Genomic DNA, 25,823 nt, shown 5'->3' with positions numbered 1-25,823 from the left:
GTGCTGTACAGTTAAACATTGCTTAGCATGTAGTGCCTGGAGTGTTTATCAGTTGATCAATTTCAGTGGGATCGGTAACAGATTATTTCTTTCAACACTTGAATTGTTTGCAAGTAAATGGAAAACATATGGAATTAATTTTGTTAAATTTCATCTAAGAGAAGGGGCTGGTTTAGCACAGTGGGCTAAAACAGCTGGTTTGTAATGCAGAACAATGCCAGCAGCGCGGGTTCAATTCCCGTACCAGCCTCCCCGAACATGTACCGGAATGTGGCGACTAGGGGCTTTTCACAGTAACTTCATTGAAGCCCATTTGTGACAATAAGCAATTATTATTATCGGTAATATTTTACATCTTGAGCAATTTCTTTGCAATTTAGTTTAAATAATGTGTGTGCAATGTCCATAATTTCTCATAGCACTATATTACCATTGGAATTTACAGTTATACCACTTGAATCACCACGTTTTGACAACTGGAATGTGAGGAAGAGATTGGTTTAGATAAAGACTTGTACATTTTGCAATGTGAATCACATCACCAGTTGGTCTTTTACAACATTGTGGAGGCTTGTGACTTGGCTGCTCTGAAGTAATTTATGCTTAAAGTAACTGTTGTACTAATGTGTTATCGTAGTCGTAGAGCATTACAGAATTGCTGTCATTCTCGTAAACTGGGTGTCTGTGCACTGCAAGGCAATAGGCTAAAGCTGAGTAATAGAAATGGTCGCAAATGCTGGAATTTACTTGCCAAACAGTTAATGATTAGATGCATTGCTCGAATTCGACATGGTGTACAACCTATCCATTTGATTATGATAAAGCAGGATGTGGGGAAGAGAAAACGGTCTCAACATTGTGATTGTTGTTGGTGTGTTCTGGGAATGGGATAGTATCTTAGTTGGCATTGTTCCCCATTCCCATGCTCATTTTGTTTTCCTTTAGATTTCATTGTCCTGCACAACACTTGCGTGGCATGCTGAATTTCCTTTATGATATTTATGTAAACACAAGAATGTTTGAGACTACCGACTAAATGGTGCAAGTAGAATTGAAACTCGTCCAATCAGTCCCATTCAACTACACTTTGTTTTCTTTTAGGAAGTCAAAGACTAAGCCAAACGGTAAAAAAACAGCAGCAGAGGAGAAGAAATTGTATCTGGAGCCCGAATATACCAAAGCACGAATAACCGATTTCAACTTTAAAGAGTTGGTGACTTTGCCTCGTGAAATTGACCTGAATGAATGGCTAGCTAGCAATAGTAAGTTCATATTCAGTTAGATGCATTTGCTAATACATTTTAAAGTCTTATCCCATGTCAAGATGAAGTGAAGAATGGTGGGAGGAGACTTGTGTGGGATATTGTAGGGACCACTGGGGGGGAAGGAATACTCCTGCGCTGTACATTTTGTATTTAACAAGTGAGCTGGATTCTATTTCGAAAGCAGGCAAGGTTGTTCTTTATGATATCCCAACTGTGCAGCAAAACAGCTCGGTGCTTTTGTGCTGGACCCCACTTTAACACCGAAAGAAAGCTGTTTAGAGCAGGAGAACATGTTGAACTCGAGCATTGCATCTGATCCTCTCAACTGTTCAACAAGTAAATTCTAGCATTTTCAACCATTCTGTTGTTCAGCCTCAGCCGTGCCTATTACCCAGTTCACAAGAATGACAGTAAAGCTGTAATGTTCTATGACAAAGGTGTAGTACATTAGTACATTGGTTACTTTAGGCTGAAACTACTTCAGAGCAACCAAATTACACAATTGCTTCATTATCTTGTAAAAGTACGACAGGTGATGTACATTTTACAATGTGAATCTCAAGTCTTGATCAAAATCAGTCTCCTCCTCCCACCCTAGCTGCAAACACTTGCTGATTGAGGTGCTGTTCTGCAACAAATGTTTCATACTAATCTTGTTACGTAGACCATAAGATATAAGAGCAGCATTAGGCCATTCGGCACATAGAGTCTGCTCCGCCATTCAATCATGGCTCATGTGTTCCTCAACCTATTCTCCTGCCTTCTCCCCAAAACCCCCGATCCCCTTTATTAATCAAGAACACCAGATTTGTGCTCGAGATTCTGTTACCTACAGGACTACAGACCGAGAGCTTGAAAGTGGAAATTAGACAGAATAATTCTTCCTTGGAGCATAAGAACTAGGAGCAGGAGTGGGCAATTTAGCCTCGAGCCTGCTCCACCATTCAATATGATCATAGCTGATCTCATCATGGCATCAACTCCACTGTCCTGCCCGTTCTCCGTAACCCTTCAACCCATTACTAATTAAAAATCTGTCTAACCCCTTCTTAAATTTACTCACTGTCCCAGCATACACTGCACTCCTGGGGTAGCAAATTCCACAGATTCACGACCCTTTGGGAGAAGTAGTTTCTCCCCTTCTCTGTTTTAAATTTGCTACCCCTTATTCTGAGCCTACGACTCTGGTTCCAAAATGCCCCACAAGAGGAAACATCCGCTCCACGCCTACTTTATCCATACCGTTTATCATCTTGTATATCTCAATTTGATCTCCCCTCATTCTTCTGAACTCTAGAGAGCATGGGCCTAAACTGCTCAATCTCTCTTCATAAGACAAACCCCTCATCTCTGCAATCAATCTAGTGAACCTCTAAACTGCCTCCAATGCCACTACATCTTGGACCAAAACTGTGCACAATACACCTGCGTCTCACTAATGCCTTGTACGGTTGCAAAAATACTTCCTTATCTTTTCTCTTTATTCCTTTAGCTGTAAATACCAACATTCAATTCGCTTTCTTTATTACCTGTTGCACCTGCATGCTAGTTTTCTGTGATTCCTGAGAAGAATATTGGATAAAATAATGAGGGAGGAATTGTTAGAGGAGTTAGAATCCTTGAAAGTGGATAAGTCACCAGGCCCGGATGGCTTGTTTCCAAGGATTTTGAAGGAGGTCAGGGAGGAAATAGCAGATGCTCTGAGGATTATTTTCCAACCTTCACTAGACTTGGGAGGTGTGGGAGGACTGCAAATGTGGCTACATTGTTTAAAAAGAGTACGAAGGAAAGATCAAGCAATTCTAGATCGATTAGTCTTTCTTCAATGGTGGGCAAATGTTACAATCAATCCTGATAAACTGTCACTTAAGAAAGGCATGGACTAGACCGGGATAGTCAGCATGGCTAAGGGAAGGACGTGCCTTACAGATTTGATTGCATTCTTGAGGAAGAGACAAGGAGGATCGATAAGGGTAGTGCAGTGGATGTTGCCTACATGGATTTTAATAAGGCATTTAAAAAGGTTCCACATGACAGACTGGACAAAAAAGTAAAAGCCCATGGGATACATGGTAATGTGACAAATTAGATCCAAAGTTGACATAGTAACAGGAAACAAAGGGTAATGGACGATGGTTGTCTTTGCGAATGGAAAACTGTTTCAAGTGGTGTTCCACAAGGCTCAGTGTTGGGATCCCTGCTGTTTGTTTTCTATATTAACCATTTGAACTTGAATGCGGGGGACACGATTGGGAAATTTGCAGATGGCACAAAATGGCCATGTAGGGAATAGCTTTTAAGTTCCAAAATGATATAGATGGGTTGGAGTGGGCAGAAAGGTGGCAGATGGAGTTCAATTCTGATATGTGTGTACTCGTGCATTTAGGGAAGTCAAACGGTAAAAGGGAATGCATAATAAATGGGAATATTCTGAAAGGGGTAGGTGAGAGACCTTGGTGTGGAAGTGTGCAGGCTCCTAATGGTAGAAGTACAGGTCGATAAGGTTGTAAAGAAGGCATTTGGCATGCTCTTTCTTCACTGACAGAGGCATGGAATACAAAAGTAAGGGATATAATGGTGGAATTATATAAGACACTGGTGAGGCCACAACTAGAGTATTGCGTGCAGTTCTGGTCACCACATTAGAAAGGATGTGATTGCTCTGGAAAGAGTGCAGAGATGATTTACTAGAATGCTGCCAGGCCTGGAGAGTTGTAGCTATGAGGAGAGATTGGAGAGGTTGAGTTTGTTTTCCTTGGAACAGAGAAGGCTGAGGGGTGACATGATTGAGGTATGCAAAATTTTGAGGGGTAGAGATAGAGTAGACCGAGTTTCTGATTCAATGTTCATTAAAATATCTGGCCTTCAACAAAGTTTTGAAGCTCGAATTTTAATGAAAACGATATTCAGTAGTTTGTTCATGTTTTGGAGTTAAATAGGAAAGAACTTGCATCTTGTACAAATTCTAATCGGTTTGCGATGTCATCTGCTGTTCGTCAATTGGCTGGTAATGATGAAAGCTTAAAAACATGAGGGTTGTTCACCCAAACACATTTTTACTGCTTTGAATATAATTCATCTTGAGCAATTGATTTACAATGATTTTCTGTAAATTCTGTGCCTTGTGATGCCAGACATGAATGCCATTATGTAACGTTTTTCTTCTCTTGATTTTTTTTTTTTTAGCAACAACATTCTTCAACCATATCAACCTCCAGTACAGCACTATCTCGGAGTTCTGCACTGGAGATACATGTCAGACAATGACTGTGTGCAATACGTAAGTATAATGTGGGTCTGAGGACAGACCAAAGTCTATCGAAATATTTGTATATGTGTTGGTACTCAAATCTCTCATTGACATGAATATTCAACGTTGGTATTCAAATCTCTCTCATTGACATTGGAAATTCAATGCTGGTACTGAAAAGCTCTAGCATTTGCATGAATATTCAATTACAGCAGATGTCTTTGCCCTCCAATTAACTGTCAGACTATTTGCTTCATATTATTTGGTTGTAAAATCGTATGGTGACATAATGGAAAATGGCAGATCCTAGCATTAGCTTGGCACTGGTCAAACTTGGATTGGATTGGTTTATTGTCACGTGTACCGAAGTACAGTGCAAAGTATTATTCTGCGTGCAGCTCAGACAGATCATTCCGAATATGAAAAGAAAATACATAAATAAATAATCTTTATTGTCACAAGTAAGCTTACATTAACACTGCAATAACGTTACTGTGAAAAACCCCTAGTCGTCACATTCCGGCGCCTGTTCGGTACACCGAGGGAGAATTCAGAATGTCCAAATTACCTAATAGCACACCTTTCAGGACTTGTGGGAGGAAACCGGAGCACCCGGAGGAAACCTACGCAGACACTGGGAGAACGTGCAGATTCCGCACAGACAGTGACCCAAGCCGCGAATCAAACCTGGGACCTTGGTGCTGTGAAGCCATAGTGCTAACCACTATGTGCTGCCCACTAGATAAACATTAAATACACAATGTAAATACATAGACACAGGCATCGGATGAAGCATACAGGAGTGTAGTACTACTCAGTAGAGAAGATGCGTGAAGAGATCAGATCAGTCCATAAAAGTCGTTTAGGAGGCTGGTAACAGCTATTTTTGAACCTGTTAGTGTGTTCTCAGCCTTTTGTATTTCCTGCCTGATGGAAGAAGTTGGAAGAGTGAGTAAGCCGTGTGGGAGGCATCTTTGATTATGCTGCCCGCTTTCCCAAGGCAGCGAGAGGTGTAAACAGAGTCAATGGATGTGAGGCAGATTTGTGTGATGGACTGGGCAGTGTTGACAACTCTCTATAGTTTCTTATGGTTTTGGGCCAAGCAGTTGCCATTACCAGGCTGTGATGTAGCCAGAAACGATGCTTTCTATGATGCATCTGTAAAAGTTGGTAAGAGTCAATGTGGACATGCCGGATTTCCTTAGTTTCCTGAGGACATATACGCGCTGTTGTTCTTTCTTGGTCGTAGCATCGACGTGAATGGACCAGGACAGATTTTTGGTGATGTGCACCCCTAGGAATTTGACGTTGTCAGCCAACTCCACCTCGTCCCCATTGATGCAGACAGGGGTGTGTACAATACTTTACGTCCTGAAGTCAATGACCAGCTCTTTAGTTTTGCTGACATTGAGGGAGAGATTGTTGTCATTACACAGCTCCACTAGGTTCTTTATCTCCCTCCTGTATTCTCACTCGTCGTTGTTCAAGATCCAACCCACTATGGTCGTGTCGACACCAAACTTGTAGATGGAGTTGTTCTTTGTTATTCAACTGTAATTACAGTTATGCTTCAATATTCTAATAGTTGTGAATCTGTGCATACGGTAAGAGTAACTTGGAGCAGAAAGTGAGGAAAATGCCATGAATTAACATGAATGTTAATTTCTGTGACAGTAGAATAGATGACATCACTGATGTCACTGATAATTCATATCCCTATTTATTTTCAAAACATTGCTTTACAACAGTTAACTATATATTGTGATGAAACTATAGCATTATATTAGCTTTGCTTGGGCAAGACCCTGTTTATATTGGTTGATTACACAATGGCTGATCACCCAAAAGGGGAGTACTCCCAAATGGTCCCATTTAAGAAATAAAAAAATTAATTCATTTTATGGGATGTGAGCGTCACTGGCTAGGTCAGCATTTATTGCCCACCACTAATTGCCCTTCAGAAGGTAGTGGTGAGTTGCCTTCTTGAACCGCTGCAGTCCCCGAGGTGCAGGCACACCCACAGTGCTGTTGGGGAGGGAGTTTTAGGATTTTGACCCAGCAACAGTGAAGGAGCAGCGATATATTTCCAAGTCGGAGTGGTGAGTGACTTGGAGGGGAACCTGTAGGTGGTGGGCTTCCCAGGTATCTGCTGCTCTTGCCCTTCTTGATGGTAGTGGTTGGGGGTTTGGAACATGCTGCTTCAGGAACCTTGGTGAGTTACTGCAGTGCATCTTGTGGATGGTACACACAGCTGCCACTGTTCATCTGTGGTGGAGGGTTGGAATGTTTTTGGAAGGAGGAGCAATCAAGTTGGCTGCTTTGTCCTGGATGGTGTTGAGCCTCTTGTGATGTTCGCGCTGTACTCATCCAGGCAAGTGGTGTAGCCAGTTAAAATGGCTAACTCCCGATTAGAAACCCCGAATTTAAAATGGCAAACGAAAGAGGCTGATGGGAAAATCAGCCAACAGGACTCAAACAGGCAGCTGCAGGTAAAACTGTGTATTCGCCTCTGGGGAGGCCAGACAGAATCGATACCTGCAGCAATCAGCATAACAACACACCAGCCATCTGAATATTAAGTAGCAATCCCCGGGAACAATGTGCAACAAATTAGACACACAAAGCCAACCCAGACTTTTCGGCGCCAGCAGGAGCCTACACAAAGAGAAGTGAATGACCACCCCAAAACCGCCCATCAATCAAGGAATCACTCCAACATTGGAGAATATGGAACCAAGTGATTGGGAAGAAGTTCAATCACTTGGAACCAGGTACAGGGTCCGCCCCGAAAGGCGGGAAGCCCCTGGGGACTAAAAGAATAGAGTCCAAGTTCAAATCGACCCTTCTTCACCCTGCTGCAACCCCTGCTGCCTTCTGCTGACCCTCTGCAACAACCGCTAGAATCGTAAGTCTTCAACGCTCGCTACGAGATAGGCGCTCCTGGCTATCGACCTGTACCAGCTTTGAATCCTGCAGGCTCAGAACCCATACGAAAGGCCATTCGTTTCCCTGACCTGGTGGGCCATTTCCAAAGTTAAGTATTGGCCTGTTAGTTGTAGGAAGTAGCTTAGAAGTAGAATTAATGTATAAGTATTGATTACTGTATATAATAAATGTGCGTTGATTTAACTCTTAGTAAGCGGTGTGTTGGATTATTGATCATTACTCGGACTTGAACCACGTGGCGGTATCAGAAAGATACCTGGCGACTCAAGAGCAAAGGTGATAGAACAAGAGCAATTAAACTAGGGCTAAAACGAGCAACAGTGGAGAGTATTCCCCTCACACTTGTGACTTGTAGATGGTTGACAAGCTTTTTTTGGGTTGGGGGGGTAGTCAGGAGGTGAGTTAATCACCATAGGATTTCTAGCCTTTGGCCTGCTCTGGTAACCACAATATTAATGTGGCTAGTCTGGTTCAGTTTCAGATCAACGGTGAGCTCCAGGATGTTGAGTGCAGCCACACAGGGACAAAATTAGTTCTCATTTTTAAAAAGAAATATTACCTGGAACTGCTTTTAATTAAGAGAAAGTGTGAAGTGTTTGGTTGTTTCATTTGCTTGAAATAGTGTGTATGTGTGAAGACAGATAGGCCTTTGATGGGACTTTTGAAGGAAATGAACTGGATCACTTAAAACAATAAATTAGCTCAGTGCTTCCTGCTGTCATGGTCCATACAACTTGCTTTATTTCTTTGTGGTCACAGCTACGTGTGATAGCATCGGTTCCACTTATTTTTAGTCCCCAACCCCATTAGCAACAGTTGAATTTGGCTTTGTGACTTTTTTAAACAATCATTTTATTGATGAGTGTAGGACTGTGGCAAAGCAGCAAAATATTAATTGGTTTAATGTAACAGCATCTGCTTCACCGTTAGCCGTGAATCTTGGCTCGTTAGCTTCAAGGATGCGCCTGCGAAGAGTGCTTTGTTTTGTGCAGTATTCTGGAATTTTCATCTTAAACACACAATTTAACTAACAGGCACCTTACTTTGCCATTTGGTCTAATGGCTGCAGTTTTCCCAAAACAGGATCAAAACTCGGAGGAGGGAGTATATTCATGTTGGAATGAGCATGATAACTTAATACATTTTTGAAACACCAGAGATCATAATCAGAAGTCTTTCGCGGTACGCTTGTCTTACAGCTGCACGTGGCTATTAATGTTAGATTTTTGTAAAGCAAGAAAAAAAATCATTTCCCGAGGTTATTGTGCAAGCTCTCGCCAAGCACCAGTATGAGGGAGAAATGGGCTAATTCTTTCTTCATATGTTGAGTTCTGGGAAATTCATTCCATTCTCGCGTTATCCAGCTGTAGATCTTAAATGTTATTTTCTGGAGCATTGAATAGATTATTCTCCTTGCTCTGAATCTGCCCATTTTTCTAGATTTTCCCCCGTTATCCATTATACAGGTTAGGTGGATTGGCCATTCTAAATTGTCCCTTAGTGTCCAACTGGTAGTTGGGGTTGTGAGGTTACAAGGATAGAGCGGGGGAGTGGGCCTAGGCAACGGTGCTCTTTCAGGCGGCTGGTGAAGACTCGATGGACCGAACGGCCTCCTTCTGCACTGTCAGGATTCTATTCTATTCTATATTTCATGGACAAGATGAGTTGAATCTGCAGGTCCTTTACTCCTTCCCATTAATTTTCTGAACACTCAACTTTTCTTCCTGTCCCAGTACTGCTGAACGTTGTAAATGGTTCCTTTTTAAGTTACAATCCCATCCATTTCAAACCAATCTTAGGCACCTGAGGAAAAAAAGTTCTCAACCGGTCATTTGGTAGTTGTTTTTGAAAACTCACCACTATTCTTAGAAGTCCCCCTATACCAAAAAGGGCCGACATTCTAAATGGCGATCAGGGATTCTCACTCCCCGACTCCGATGCAAGCTTCAGTGGGTGCTATTCAGGTCAAACTATATTTTCAAGTTATCCCCCGGTATAACCCATACCTTCACCGAAGATTTCATCCACTTACCACTTAGTAGCATCGATCCTGGGTCCCGCATTGCTAAGTAAGTAAAGTAGACTTTGGAATAACCACTATTTCAGGTTAAAACTTTTAAGTTATTTTATTATTATACTTCTTTTTCTCTTTTTAAAAGATGCAATCACTGTCTTTACAGAAAAGTAAAAAGATCTTGCTTCTGGATCCTTCTGGTTGGTTGAAGGGACCTTCAGGCCCAACTTGACAATCAATCTTCTTTAAAGTCTGGTCTTCTTTAGATGTATCAGCTATTTTAGCTCGGCTGCTCTGCCCTGTCCATTTCCCATGGCCGAGCTGACTGTGACTAGCTTGCTTGTTCCTTCTCTGCTTCTCTCTCTCTCCCTCTGAGCTCTGGTTGTCGTTCTGGTTCTGAATAGCTCCTGCTCTGGTCTCGGTTTATGTTTGCTTTCTAACAATTAAGTTGTTTGATGTTATTGTAAAGTAACTCTTATTTTCTTTGATTGTAAAAAGTACCTTTTGATCTAAACCTTTTAATCCAACTAAGTATACATTTTGACATGACTTCATCTCATAGATCTGATTATATTGTTTCCTTTGTGATGTTCAAAATGCTTTGGTTTCAAGAGGTGTTACTTTTAATTCCTGTCATTTCTATAGTTTTATTTTCCAATTGTGTCCTCAGCTCAATTTTGACTTTGATTTTGGCTTTGAATTATGTTTCTCTTAGACTGATAGCCTCCAGTTTTCTTTAATTTACCTGGTATTAGCAAATTTTCACACCTAGAATCCCATCCTTTCTTTTCCAGATCCTTACTAAGTTAGTTACTTTCAATGAAGGTGCGAGCCATTGTCTTTGGCTTCATTCAAAATCCTGTTTGTCTTGTTTGCTAAGCCTGCTTGACTAAGGATATCTGCATTTTACAATCCTTCCCTGACAGCTGCTGTTAACCCTTTGTGGGATCTTTCCCTGTATCCTATCATGTTTCTCTCAGACCAGATATTGCCAGACTCCCATGTTTCAAATGACACATCTTTCCATATTATCAATTACATAGTACAGTATTTGGATATTGCTGAGAGTAGAAACGAGTAGCCAAAGCTTTGCTTCTTGCAGTCACCTGGACAAACACAAGAATGCCAAATTTCAAACATTTACAACAATGTAATACCGCAGGAAAAAAGGGTTGCTGGTTGGCAAATTAACTCTGACCAAGGCATTACCAGGGAGAAAGCAATGGGAAGTTATTGGCTTCCCAGGTAATTCTGGACTTGAAGTTTGAACATATTCCTTTTGCTCACACAGAATGGGTCTCTGCGTTTGCAGGCGCATCACTTCTAGCATGCGTAAATGAGCCACGTGAGCTCAACCGATGATCTTAAGTTGATTGTTGGTGTAGTTTTGTGCACTTTGAATTGTTCGAGTGCTGCATAATTGTGGAGTTGCATTTAAAAGTAGACATTTTGTTTTGAATTTTACAAGCACAGGCTGGTTGAGAACGGCCTGTACTCTGCCTGTTATGAACAGCCGGACGAACATGCTGTTTGATTCAATCAGCCAATCATTAGGACATATGGCCTCCACCTCTGGCATCACACCAGCACTGAAACTCATAAACATTGTGTTGCTCAGTTGTCTGGTAAGCAGACTGTCTTTTTGGACTGACAACAGCATCCTGTTAGTGGAAAGTACCACTTACGTTGCTACTGCACCGTAGCAGTGTGAACCAGCTTCCTTAACCTGTAGTTCAAATGTTTGAGATACTTTGCCTTTCCAGGGTAATTTTAGGTATCCTGGGCATGTTTCCAGTCCCAAGTCCCATTTTCGAATTTGTGTGATACACAGCAAATAGTTTTGTTTTAATTTAAAGTGCCCAATTCATTTTTTTCCAATTAAGGGGTAATTTAGCGTGGCCAATCTATCTAACCATCACATCTTTGGGTTGAGACCCACGCAGACACTGGGAGAATGTGCAAACCCCACACGGTGCCAGGATCGAACCTGGGTCCTCGGTGCTGTGAGGCAGCAGTGCTAACCACTGTGCCATCGTGCCGCCCACAGCAGATAGTTATCTGATCATTGTTTTATCGGATATCTTTGAGCTCTATTTCTGCTTTTAGCTTCATTGTTAGGGTTCTGCTCTGGTTTCTGATGACAGAAGATGTGTTTTTCAGACTGCCGAAAGCATCTCTCCCAAGGACTTAGTGAATAAATCGGTAAGCCACTGAGTGTTAACTTCATTAATAAGTGGCATTTGGGATTCTGCATATGTGGAAGTTTAGAAGTAGATGGGAAAGTAAGCTCAAAGACTTAATTTTTTTGTAAGAACTGAGGAAGTGTTAATTGAAAAGCTTTTTCTCTTGGCTATTAATGAGGTTGATCCTGTATTGTTAATAAGGTTTATTTCAATATAAAAGACCCTTAGTTGTCAGTGGGATCGCTCCTGCAAGCAAAGTCTCCTTTTCTCACAGTTTACTAAAATTGCTGGGGTCTTGTCCGATTTCCTAATATTAATTGTGGCTTAGTCTCGGTACTGAGACAGTGGCCCCTTTTCAATTCCTCAGACATTGTGTGACCCCAGAGTTATTGTTGTAGATTGATGTTGAGCAATGGGGGTTAAAATTGCTGAAGTGAAGACTCGCCTACTTAAAGGCTATGTTTGAAGTAGCAATTGGCTTCAAAGAACACCACCAGTAAGCCGCACCCACCGATAGAAAATGAATGCAAATGTTTAAAGGACCTGCAGCTCAGTTTGGCAACCCCTGGGCTAGGGCCCTATTTACAAGATTGTTGATTAGGCCAATCTTAATGTGCTTTATCCCGCACTAAAATTCACTTGTAAGATGGAGCAGTTTAACATGCTTCCTTTCCTCAACGTGCTAGATGATAAATCCGCTGAAGGTTTCGCCACTTCTGTCTACTGCAACCCTACCTTCACCAGTCAATATATGCATTGTGATTGATATAGCTCCAGGCAGTGTAAGATTGATATTATCAGCAATCTTGTAAATAGAGACCTAGCCATTTGCTCACTATGCTTATTTGTGTAACTTCTTTTCGCCCTACACTTATTCATATTCCCCATTCCAACGTATCTACCTTCTAGTCCGTGTAACCCACCACTGCACACCTTTCCCCCTCCACCCCTTTAGCCATACAGTAAGTCCTCGCTTTAAGTTGTCCTGCTTAACGTAATTTTGCTTTAACCTTGTTTATTCTTTAGGGCATGTATTCCTGATTTATGTTGTCATATTTATTTTTTACTTGTTTGCATTCTCGGTCAGCTGTTCTGATGTTGGAGCAGCCATACTGTCAACAGAGGCCAAGGATGCGGGGAGAAAGTGAGGTCCAAGCTCCAGGAATAGGAGGGCAGACAGCTTGACCCGGAGGCATGTCCGGGCCAATCACTGCCACTTGGAGCAGTGCTCTGGTGGATTGGGATGGGCAGCTGCTGACCACCAATCGGGTGATGAAATATGAGTAACCCAAGTTGGGGTGGGGTAGTGAAGGGAGGAATTGACCCCCCCCCCCCCCCTCAATCCCCCTTGTCTCCCAGGACAGGGTCTTGTCCCCCTAAATGCTGTCAGGAATGGTCTGGGCTCCGGGAGGTCCACTTGCAGCTTAGGACTTGAAATTGGTGGGAGCCTTGGAATGCTCAGTCATGCTCTGGGCTGTGCTGGGAGTGAGGATGAGGGTGTAAGAGGGTGGAGTCAGACGAGGGGAAAAGAAGAGAGAGAGAAAGAGACGATGAAAAAGGAAAGCAAGCAAAAAGTTGAACCAGGAGTGCGGTGAGTGAGACCTGGAAGCTATGTTCGTGGGCCTATTTGAGTGGTTTTGTGTTATCTAATTTTAATTTATATAGTATTAATAAATGGGTGGCACAGTGGTTAACACTGCTGCGTCACCAGGGACCAGGGTTCAATTCCGGCCTTGGGCGACTGTGTGGGTTTGCACCTTCTCCCCATGTCTGCGTGTGTTTCCTTCAGGTGCTCCGGTTTCCTCACAAAGTCTAAAGATGTGCAGGTTTGGGAGATTGGCCACGTTAAGTTGCCTCTTAGTGTCCAGGGATGTGTGGGTAAAGTGGGGTCATGGGGTTGCATGGATAGGGCAGGAGCTGAGGAACAGAAAATCTGCAGTACTGTAGCGCACTCTACAATGGTGCATGCTTGATTTTATAGTATTTGAAAACATTAAGTTCTGAGCTTATGTGTTTTTTCTTTGCCCAATGTAGTTTGGCCCCAATAAATATTGCACTAAACGCTTCTCTGTATCTAGTATGTTTTATTTCCAACTGTATAATCAAAATGGCCATTTGTGCTATTTATAATTGTACATATGTTTTCCTTGTAGAATTGCGCCTGTTGAGCATTATATATAAAATCCTTCATGAAGAAGATTGGGTGAAAGAGTACGTTTTCATTCTGTTTTATAACATGGAAAAGTTTGTAAGTTGGTGTTTCTAGTGGCTTGGCTATAAAGTTAACAAAACTTGATATATGTTATTGGTGATGACAATGGCCAATGTGGGCACCTAACTAGAGGTTCATTGCCATGATAACGTTGTCAACGTTACATGTTTGGTATTTTGCAGAGATTCTAATTGAATGAGAGCTTCCAAGTCTTGAAGCCCTCATGTCTGCAGGCTTTGGTTGTCATGAATCATTCTTTTCTGTAAAGAGCTGCTGATAAGTTCATGTTCCAGGCACTTTTATATCTGCCTTGCATAATTTTCCGTTTGTCTTCTGTGCAAACTTGATTGATCTGCACTCATCAGGAGAACAATGACGTGAGCAAGTTTGTCACATCCATTCGAGAAACCGAATAACTGCCAGTCCGCAGAATTTGTGGTACTAACTGGTGAATGGTTTTAAAAAGTGTGTAGTTTTGCTGAACAGAATCAGCTAATTGGTATTAGTGACTACAGACAAAAATGGTTCCGTCGGAGAAGAATTCTAACCCACTTAAAATTGCAAGGGTTTTTAAGTTCTCCCCTTTATTTTCTCCCTTTGCCCTTGTCTCTTCCTTTACCCTCTACTCCATCTTGCGTGACAAGCTAGACAGATGACCAGTTCTTAAAGCTTTGCAGATATGACTATTCTTCACCTGGGGCAACAGTGAAGAGATCTACTAGCTCAGATTTGTTCTCTGGGGAACTTCTTGAACTCTTACAGCGTTGACCTACAGCATGTTGAGGATTAAAGATAAACCTGGGTCCAAGAGAATCAAACCTTTATTGTAACATTGTTCCCTCTGTTTTGAAAAGTAGAGGTGTTTCAGTTCGATTGCTTGCATGCTGAATCTAAATCCTTTTGAGCAACTTTCAAATAATTAAATTGGCAAAAACACTGAACTAGGCCTATTGACAGAAGAAATCCAAGCAGGAGTAGACCAGCACCCCTATTCAGTTTGATCCTTGCTCCGTTCCCATACCCCTTGATTTCCTGCGTATCCAAAAATCTGCGAATCTCGATGTACTTTTTTTCAAGAAGGATTTGGTTGGTACACTTTTATGTGACTGCAAGATGTTGATAATGTATGATTTATGATGCTATTGAGCACTTTTTAATGTTAGCAGGAATTCTCCACATTTTACCATTCTGGATCACCAGTGACTACTTATTGTCAGTTTGAAAATGACATTGTTTAGGAGGGAGCTTTCAATATTGTCATCGATTCATGGAATTTACAGTGCAGAAGGAGGCCATTTGTGTCTGCACCGGCCCATGGAAAGCGCACCCTCCACCCTATCCCTGTAATCCAGTAACCCCAACTAACTGTTTTGGACACTAGGGGCAATTTAGCATGGCCAATTCACCTAACCTGCACACCTTTGGACTGTGGGAGGAAACCGGAGCACCCGGAGGAAACCCACGCAGACACGGGGAGAACGTGCAGACTCCGCACAGATAGTGAGCCAAGCTGGGAATCGAACCTGGGACCCTGGAACTGTGAAGCAACTGTGCTACTGTGCTGCCCTCAATCCTGTCTTGAGCATCAACAACTTAGCATGATGTGACCCAAGGTGCTTTGTGGGGATGCTGTACAAAGTATGTCACCGAGCCACATAATGCAGTATTAGGTCAGATGACCAAACGCTTGGTCAAAGAGGTAGATTTTAGAAGTGTCTTAATGGAGAAATGTGACGTAGAGAGGATATTTCAGAGCTAGGTGCCTAAGCAACTAAAGGCATGGCCACTAATGGAACAGTTACGATTGGGAATCCATAATTCTTTTAATACATAAATATACATATAGCATATATAATTTTTCTGACAGTAAATTGAGAAAGTGAAGATCTGCCAACACCAATAGACTTGAACGTTGGTGATCCCATTAAACTTCCACATTTTTAAAACCTGGTGTCTAAATGCCATAGAAACAAATTGTCCCTGATCTGCAACTTTCATGTAGATTTTAGTATATTGTGTATGTAAGTGCTGACAAATTCATGCCAGTGTGTGTAGATATGGTAACCACCTGGCACACAGCAATGTCCCATGAACAGCGAGACAAATGACCAGATGCTCAGTCTTAATAATGTTGATTATGAGATGAATGTTAGCCACGAATGGAGAGACCACACCAACCCACTCCCAGCCACACGTTGAAATAGTTCTGTGGGATTTCTTTTTCACATCCTCTGGAGAAGCCAGACACCTCTGTTCAACATCTCATCCAAAATATAGCACCTCTGTGTGCTCCCCAACTACTGCAGTCAAGTATCAGAATGTACTGTGCATTCGTCTTGAGTTTGCATCAGATTAATGTGTCTTCAGTGTTCACATTGTGGTAAAAATGCAAGACTTTACAGTGTTGGGGCTTGAATCCATGACCTTCTGATCGAGTGTTAACACAGAACCAAAACTAGCACTTTATTGTAGTGTTTTAAAAAAACACAAAGCTGACTCTTGTGTCCTCATTGAAGATCTGCGAGCAGCACAATAGTGAGGTGCTGGAACAAATTTGTATGTAGTTTGGCAGATTAATATTTGGCAGTCTGAAGCGGATTACATCACCATGTTCCTTTGACTTGTACCTTTGTTCTAAAATGCCCTGACACATTTATTTGTGTCGTCTGCATCTGTTTACTGAGGTTTCTCCAGAATCTTTGCCAAATATGGGGCAATTTTGCATTGTTGGCTTTCACAAGTCCAGCTCTGTGTTTCCTATGGCCCTTCTATGGTTAAAGTATGTTTGTATAAGTGTTCTATGAACTGCATTGTGAAGCCTCCTTTTTAGGTCTTGTCGTTTGTTGCTAACTTACTATGTTGCTACCCAGAAATGCAGGCTTCTTCCTATTAGCCATGCCTTTCCTTTCATAAAGTGGTGCCTATTATAATAATTGAAAAGAACCCAAAGTAGGAGTTCAGTATGTAGAAGCTATAAAATATTAAAAATTGCTTTCATGACTAAAAGTGTACAGATAAAAGATAAATTTTCATTTCTATTGCAGGAAAAATCAAATTTCCTTCCTTCAATATTTTCAAATGATTTGGCTGGGAGTAGTATTTGAGTATAAGCAATTGGTGCTTTTTGCAAACCCCTTTTCTGCTTGCAATCTATTCAGTATAATTAAATCAGATAGAGATCTTATTCTGTTCAAATTGAATTGTATCTCTTGTTCGGAGTGGACATTGGTGTGGCAATTATAACAGTTCCCACATGTAGCATAGAAAATTTGTTGAATTATTAAATTCTTAAAGTCGTGCCTGTCCCTGAGCTGCAATTTGAATAAATAAAAAATATCTGATTCAGGTGGCACTCTCTCACATGTACTAAAGAACCATACATTTGCATGTTTCAGACCTGGAGGGTAATATTTACCAACACCTGCAACAGCTTCCATTAATTTGATACATTTTGCCTTCTGAAAATACCTAAGTGCTTCTTACATACAGCAAGGAATAAAAGTATATCCTGGACACAGTACATGATAAAGCTTAGAGGCATAGAAGGTACATGGGTGAAGCTGAGAGGAACAATAGGAAGGATTTTACAGTGGTTTTCGAAGCAGTGAAGGGGAGATGGCAAGATGAAACAACTTAGAATGGAAAACGATATGGATTGGGTCTTCAGCAGTAGAACAAAAGTGGTGATCGTAGAGGCAGTGGCATTGCAGAGGTGGAAGAAAAAAAGCAGTTTCGTTATTGGAGCGGATTACCTGGATTTTAGGATACCAATAGTGTGTGCTTCTTGACACTTGAGATAGCAGCGGGGTGGTTTGAATTAAAGGTAGAGGCGCATAGGCCCGCCTCCGCATTCTCAACTTTCTCTCTATTTTCACAATCCACAGCAACTGAGTTTTGATTGAATAGCTATGAGTTTCTGGTTTGAAGCTGCTGTACCCTGTGGCTAAATATTTTCCTGACGATGGTTGCAAGCCAGCTCATGCAAAATACATTCTTCTGTGGGCAAAGGAATGACTTGGGAATTAAACTGGGTGGAGAAGTGCAATTAACATGCAGATTCTTTTCTGTGTAAAATGTATTTTTAAAAATCTCATGCGATACCTGTCCTCATAACCACAGATGATATGTGCTTTGGGCCCTATTAATGTTCATATGAGTAATATTCATTAAATCTGTAAAATGCAAGTAATATCTTGTTTGAGAGCACTTCACTCCACCCTGTTTACTCGAATTATTGTTCAAATAATGACTTAAGAATGTTTGGCTTTCCCTCTGCTGTCTGTTTAACACTATACGATCAGCATATCGTTTTAAAGGCATTTTTCCATTGAATGGCACCTCTGGCTGCTGTTTTAGACCAAGGGGAAAAAGCCAAGGTCTGGAGGGTTCAACTCAATTACACCTTAGCACACCATTGGTGGCAGGTGTGCTGTGTTGCTGCTCCAAAAAGACATCAACAGAAAAGTGCCCAAAATGTAGTTTTAAACACTAAATTTCCTTGTGTGAAGGATTTGAAATATGTGCACGTTGGTAGATTTAAGATCAGATTGAGTGTCTTTTTAAAAAATATATTTTTATTCTCCTTTTTCACATTTTCTCCCTAATTTACACCCAACAATAATCAGTTACGAATGCAATGTCAATCCCCATATCAATAACAACGATCCCATCCTCCCACCAAACCCCCAAACATTAGCCCCCATGTTAACATAAACAAGTGACAAAAAGGAATCAGGAATTACCATAAGACATAGGAGCGGAAGTAAGGCCATTCGGCCCATCGAGTCCACTCCACCATTCAATCATGGCTGATTTCAACTCCATTTACCCGCTCTCTCTCCATAGCCCTTAATTCCTCGAGAAATCAAGAATTTATCAACTTCTGTCTTAAAGACACTCAACGTCCCGGCCTCCACCGCCCTCTGTGGCAATGAATTCCACAGACCCACACTCTCTGGCTGAACAAATTTCTCCTCATCTCTGTTCTAAAGTGACTCCCTTTTATTCTAAGGCTGTGCCCCCTGGTCTCCCCTGCTAATGGAAACAACTTCCCTACATCCACCCTATCTAAGCCATTCATTATCTTGTAAGTTTCTATTAGATCTCCCCTCAACCTCCTAAACTCCAATGAATATAATCCCAGGATCCTCAGACGTTCATCGTATGTTAGGCCTACCATTCCTGGGATCATCCGTGTGAATCTCCGCTGGACCCGCTCCAGTGCCAGTATGTCCTTCCTGAGGTGTGGGGCCCAAGATTGCTCACAGTATTCTAAATGGGGCCTAACTAATGCTTTATAAAGCTTCAGAAGTACATCCCTGCTTTTATATTCCAAGCCTCTAGAGATGAATGACAACATTGCATTTGCTTTCTTAATTACGGACTCAACCTGCACGTTTACCTTTAGAGAAACCCATAGTCACCATTAACACATACAGTCCCAATCTCCCCCAACCCTCCCAGCCCCCAACCCCCCTAATGTTCGAAGTGATCCAATTCTCGAAAGTGCATAATGAATAACGCCCATGAATTGTAGAACCCCTCCATCCTTCCCCTCAGTTCAAATTTGACCTTTTCAAGCGTCAGGAATTCTAGCAGGACCCCCGCCATGCCAGGACACTGGGTGGAGAGGTTGATCTCCACGCTAACAGGATCCGTTTTCGGGCGATCAACGAGGCGAAGGCTACAACATCTGTCTCCGCACCCGTTTCCAACCCGGCTGGTCCGACACCCCGAATATAGCCTCCCGAGGGCCCGGGTCCAGTTTCACATGCACCATTTTAGAGATTATCCAAAAAATCTTCCAGTAATCCTCCAGCTTTAGACAGGACCAAAACATATGAACGTGGTTTGCGAGGCACACCCCCGCAACATTCACACACATCTTTTACCCCCTCAAAGAGCCGGCTCACCCTCGCCCTTGTAAGGTGTGCTCTTTACACCAACTTCAGCTGTATCAGCAGATTGAGTGTCTTTCAGCCATACACAATAAATATTTCACTCAATAACACTGCTTCAACCTCCAGCTATGTAGTGCAAACCAACTCCCTTATAAGGATAATAGGTGCTTTTATATATGCAGCCAGACAAATTGACAATGTTAGATATTAACTTGGCCTAAGGAAAGCAGTTGTGGGGCAGCACGGTGGCGCAGTGGTTAGCATTGCTGCCTCACGGTGCCGAGGTCCCAGGTTCGATCCCGGCTCTGGGTCACTGTCCCTGTGGAGTTTGCTCAGTCTCCCCATGTTTGCGTAGATTTCGCCCCACAACCCAATGATGTGCAGGGTCGGTGGATTGGCCACGCTAAATTGCCCTTAATTGGAAAAAAATTGAATTGAGTACTCTAAATTTTTTTTTTAAAAAGGAAAGCAGTTGTGGTTGAATCATAGAACCATAGAATTTACAGTGCAGAAGGAGGCTATTCGGCCCATCGAGTCTGCACCGGCCCTTGGAAAGAGCACCCCGCTTAAGCCCACACCTCCACCCTATCTCAATAACCCCACCTAACCATTTTGGACACGAAGGGCAATTTATCATGGCCAATCCACCTAACCTGCACATCTTTGGACTGTGGGAGGAAACCAGAGCACCCGGAGGAAACCCACGCACACACCGGAAGAACGTGCAGACTGCGCACAGACAGTGATCCAAGTAGGAATCGAACCTGGGACTCTGAAGCTGTGAAGCCACAGGTCTAACCAATGTGCTCCCGTGCAGCCCTTGAGAATCCATTGATTGATTGTCGCTAGCACTGAACTGTGCATACCTTTATTTCGCTGTGACCATATGACATAGGAGCAGAAGTAGGCCATTCGGCCCATCGAGTCTGCTTTGCCATTCAATAAGGTCAATACCCGTCTGATCTGATAATCCTCAACTCCCCTTTCCAGCCTTATCCCATTCACCGTTTATTCCCTTGCTGATTAAAAATCAGCCTTGAACATAACGACCCAGCCTCTACAGCCCCCTGCGGTTAGAATTCCACAGATTCAAGACCCTCGGTTAAAACATTCCTCCTCTTAGTCTGAGATTTTGCCCTCTGGTCCTCTACTCCCCCACAGAGGGAAACAGTCTCTCAGCATCTACCCTGTCAAGTGCCCTGAGAATCCTACATGACCCAATAAGATCGCCTTTCAGTCTTATAAACTCCAATGAGTACAGGCCCAACTTACTCAACCTTCTTCATAACATAATTCCTACATACTTGGGATCAACCTACTGAACAGTCTCTGGACTGCCTCCAATGCAAGTATATATTTCCTTAGATAAGGGAACCAAAACTGTTTACAGTATTCCAGGTGTGGTCAAACTAGTGCTTTGTATAGTTTTAGCAAGACCTGGTTATTTTTAAACTCCATTCTCTTTGAAATAAAGGCCAACATTCCATTTGCCTTCCACGTTACCTGCTGAACTTGCACGCTAACTTTTAGTGATTTAGGCATGAGGACCCCCAAATTTCTCTGCTGCAACTTTCTGCAGTCTATCTCCATTTAAATAATATTCAGCTCTTTTTACCAGAGTGCATAACTTCATGTTTTCCTACATTTTACCTCATCTGCCCACTCACCTAACCTGTGTCTCTTCCTCTAGACTCTGTGTCATCCTCATCACTTACCTTCCCACCTATTTTTGTGTGGTAATAGTGCATTCACTTTCCTCGTCCAAGTCATTAATATATTGTGTGAATAATTGTGGCCCCAGCACTGATCCTTGTGGCCTCCCCACTAGTTGCAGGTTGCCATTCTGAAAATGCCCCTCGTATCCCAATTCCCCTGTCAGTTGGACAATCCTATATCCATGCTAACATACTACCCTTATTTAGTAGCCTTTTTGTACAGTAACTTATCAAATGGATTTTGGAAATCCAAGTATATTATATCCACTGGTTCTCCTTTATCTATCCTGCTCGTTATCAACTCAAAGAATTCGAATAAATTTGTCAAGCATGATTTCCTCTTCACAAAGCCATGCTGACTCTCCTTGATTGCATTATGACTTCTAAATGCTCTGCTATTAATGGACTCTTAACATTTTCCAACGGGCAGATGTTAAGCTAACTGAATGAGGGGGGCTGTTTTCAATCCTTTGGGCCTTTTCCAGATTTAAGGATTTTTGGATGATTGCTACCAGTGCATCCACTATCTCTATAGCTACTTATTTTAATACCATGGTTGTAGCCCATCAGATCCAAGGGGCGTATTGGCCTTTAGCCTCATTAGTTTCCCTAGTACTTTTTCTCTAGTGATTAGTTGTTGTATTTACTCTCTCTTTCCCCCCCATCTCTTGATTGCTATCCATTTTTATATTACGTACTAGGTTACCATCAGTTTATCTGCTCCCTCTTTATCTTTTTGGTCATCTTTTGTTGGTTTTTAAAACTTTGCCAATCCTCTGGCTTACTTCTCATCTTTGCCATGTTTTATGTTTTTTCTTTCAGTTTAACACTATCTTAAACTTCTTTGGTTAACTATGATTCATTTATCATCTTCCTCACTGGGATGTATCTGTTGTAAGTCCTGATTATTTTGCTAGTCAACAGTCTTTTCTGCTGAACTCCTTTCCCAGTCTACTCCAGCCAACCTATTCCTGTGTAAGTTCCCTTATTTAAGTTTAGCACAGTTGTTTCTGTCCCAAGTTTCTCACTCTTAACTGAATGCTATTTTAACCATGTTATGGTCACTGTTCCTAGGGGATCTTTTACTCTTGAGATTGTTTATTAAACCTGCCTTAATACACAATCCCAGATCCAAAATAGCCGGATCTCTGGTTGGATCTACATCATATTTTTCTAGAAACTGTCCTGAATGCACTCTTCATGACTCCCTCTGCCAATTTGATTTTCCCAATCCACATGTAGATTAAAGGTCACCCATGATTAATGTACTGCCCTTTTTACATGCCCTCATCTCTGATTTATTCTTCAATCTACAGTATAGCTACTGTTGGGGGGGCCTACAGACTAGTCACACCAGTATGGTCTTCCCCATGTTATTTCTTACCTCTATCCATATGGATCCCCATCTTCCGATCCAAGATCATTTCTTGCTATCATACTTATTCCATCTCATGCTAACAAAGATATTCCACCATCCCTGCCTGCACTTATGAAAAGTCATAAATTCCTGAATATTTAGTTCCTGGGTTTGATCTCCTTGTAACCATGTTTCTGTAATAACTAAAAGATCATACCCATTAACCTCAATTTGTGGTGTAAATTAATTAATTTTATGTTAAATGCACTGTGCCTTTAAATAAAGAACCCCAGACCCTATCTGCTCTTTTTCTTTGTTTGCACACACCCTGTCACACACTCGGAATTTGTTATGAATAATAAATCTTGTTCACAATCAAAAGTAATTTGTTTATTAAGCACAAGTAATTTTGTTAATGTAGTCAAAACATATTAATGCCTTACTGCTGCCAATTATATTGCTTATGGGAGTGAATGTTTGCATATAGCAGAATTTCCGTTTGTAGAGTTAATCATTGCAAAATTTGCTCAATTTTCTTGTTTTAAATATTTTTATTAAACTTTGAATTTTTACAGTGTACAAGAAATGGATGAAACGGTGATAATTTACATGTTGTTCCTTTTTGCCCCTTTCCTGCTGACTCCGGGTTTTTCTTGGGCCCTTTCTTTCACTGTAGATGGTTTGTTTGGTGTTTGTTTTCATCTTATGGCGTTGCGATGGACCCTCTAATCCCCGTTTTGGTCTCTCCCTGGCCTCCCCTTCGTTTCTTTGGGTCTCTTTCTCTTCCCCTCCCCGTATTGTCACCCCTCCCCAGTTTCTGTCTGCTTTCTGTGGCCCTGGTGGCTCCCATATCCCCCCCCCAACCCCCAGTGGGTGGTGCTGCTGATCGCCAGCCAAGCAGGATTCTCCAGCGGGTGATTAGGGAAGCAAAAGCAAGAGCATCAGCCCATCGTCCCCATATGACATTCTGGCTGGTCCGATACCCTAAAGGTTGCCACTCTTGGGCACAGCTCCACCCTCACCCCACAACCTTGGCCATTGCCTCAAAGAAGGCTGTCCAAAACCTGACCAGTCTGGGGCATGCCCAGAACATGTGGGTGTGGTTGGTCTGTTCTCCTTGGCACCATTCACATTTGTTCTCCACCTCTGGGACGAACTTGCTCATTCGGATTCTTGTCAGATGTGCTCTGTGCACCACTTTAAGCTGCATGAGGCTTAGCCTTGCACAGGCGAAGGTGGAATTGGTCCTGCTCAGTGCTTCATGCCAGAGTCCCCACCCTACTTCCACCCCTAACTCATGTTCCCATTTCTCCCTTGTTCCATCCAGTAGGTAGTGTGTCCTTTCTAAGAGTCGTCCGTATATGTCCCCACAGTTGCCCTTTACCAGACTGTCCACGTCTCCTCCAGCATTCTGTCTCTCGGGGCCCTAGGGTACCTCATCTCCTTGCAGAGAAAGTTTTTGATTTGCAAATGTCAGAGTTCCTGTCTGTTCGGGAGTTTCGGTCTCCCCGTCAGCTCTTCTAGGGTTGCAAATCTGTCCCTTGTGTAGAAGTCGCTAGTGTCCCCGTGTCGTGTCTCCACCTATTAAAGGTGGCGTCTAGCATGGCTGGTGGAAACCTGTGGTTGCCGTGGATGGGAGCCATGGTTAGACCAAAGTGCTGCCTCATCTAGTTCCAGGTTATTAGTGTTGCTACTGCCACTGGGCTGGTTGAATTTTTGCCGGCGGGAATGGGAATGCTGTCAGGCTTCGAGGGTTGTTCCTGTGCAGGAGGACTCCTCCATCCTTGCCCTTTCCATGTCTGGTTCCTTCACCCATCCCCTCACTCTCTTGGCTGTGGCTGCCCAGTGGTAGTATTGCAAGTCCAGGTGGGCCAGGCCTCCCATGCTGCTTCTCCTTTGCAGTGTTGGTTTAGGGATTCTTGGGTCCTCTCTCTCCTTTCTTTTACCCCCCTCCCCCCACCACGCGCACACACACAAACGCCATAATCATTTTGTCTACTTTTGGTTGTACTGTTCAGCACCAAGTGCAGCAAGATTTGGCAGCTTCCATCACTTCCAACAGTTGATTGCTCATATTCAAATTGGGATTTATTCTGTACTGCGGGCACACATGCCCACCAGAAGCTGCTTAGGAACCACACTTCATTCCGAACAACCCGACTCATCATTCAGAGGAAATAAAGGACTAAAATCATGCTCCTTGTTTCATCAAACCCCAACTACACTGTGATGTAACAAGACAGCACTCCAGTTTTGTCTACTTTTTGGAAAAAGGCCTTGGGCATAAAGATCGGTATGGATCTAAACAGGAAGAGGAACTTGGCAGTATGTACATCTTGATCGTGTGCACCTTCCTGCCAGGGCAAGCGGGGGAGTGCATCCCATTTCTGTAGGTCCTTTTTAATTTCCTCCGCCAGACTCGTCAGATTTCACTTGTGGATCCATGTCGAGTCATGGGCTGTCTGGATCCTCAGGTAGCGGAATTTGTTCGGGCTATTTTAAATGGGAGAGCCTCCAGCTCTGCCCAACGGGAGAACCTCACTTTTGCCCAGGTTGAGTTTGTAGCCCAAGAACTCTTCCAGAAGCTATCATGATTTTGTTCATGCTGTTTTGCGGGTCCGAGATGTAGAGGAGCAGATCACAAATGCATAGAATGAGATTCTGTGCTCTCTGCCGCCTCCTTAGGATTCCCCTCCAGCCTCTCGTGACTCACAGGGCGATCCGTGACTCGCAGGGCGATCGCCAGGGCTTCAATTTCCAGGACGAACAGGAGCATCCCAGCCTGGACCTCTGTGCAACTGGAAGTATTCCGAGTTGGCGGTGTTGGTCTGAATGCTCGCCTTGGGGGCATTGCACAGGAGTTTCACCCATGAGGGGCGTCCTGTCCCTAGCCCAAACCGCTCTTGTACCTCAATGAGGTACTTCCACTCAACTCTGTCAAAGGACATTTCTACATCCAGGGAGATGATCACCTCTGGTGT

General features: G+C 42.7%; 1 protein-coding gene and 1 long non-coding RNA gene across 5 annotated transcripts in view; one reads left to right on the top strand and one right to left on the bottom strand.

Annotated features, from left to right (window-relative positions):
* LOC140384656 (MOB kinase activator 2) overlaps positions 1–25,823 on the top strand; it is a 256,030-nt gene that overhangs the window by 213,976 nt on the left and 16,231 nt on the right. For all 4 annotated transcript variants that reach the window (XM_072466569.1, XM_072466568.1, XM_072466567.1 and 1 more), the window contains exons 2-3: positions 1,102–1,262; positions 4,452–4,545. In XM_072466569.1, the coding sequence (XP_072322670.1) occupies positions 1,102–1,262; positions 4,452–4,545 (255 nt within the window). The remainder of the gene's footprint in view (positions 1–1,101; positions 1,263–4,451; positions 4,546–25,823) is intronic.
* On the bottom strand, positions 9,562–17,755 carry LOC140384657 (uncharacterized). Its single transcript, XR_011933117.1, has 2 exons — positions 17,623–17,755; positions 9,562–10,581 (listed from the first exon to the last, which is right to left on the bottom strand). It is a non-coding gene; the product is annotated as an uncharacterized lncRNA (long non-coding RNA).

The sequence above is a fragment of the Scyliorhinus torazame genome, chromosome 10, assembly GCF_047496885.1.
Source record: "Scyliorhinus torazame isolate Kashiwa2021f chromosome 10, sScyTor2.1, whole genome shotgun sequence".
NCBI classification, from domain to species: Eukaryota; Metazoa; Chordata; class Chondrichthyes; order Carcharhiniformes; family Scyliorhinidae; genus Scyliorhinus; species Scyliorhinus torazame.
This window is presented reverse-complemented; position numbering and strand designations above follow the sequence as displayed.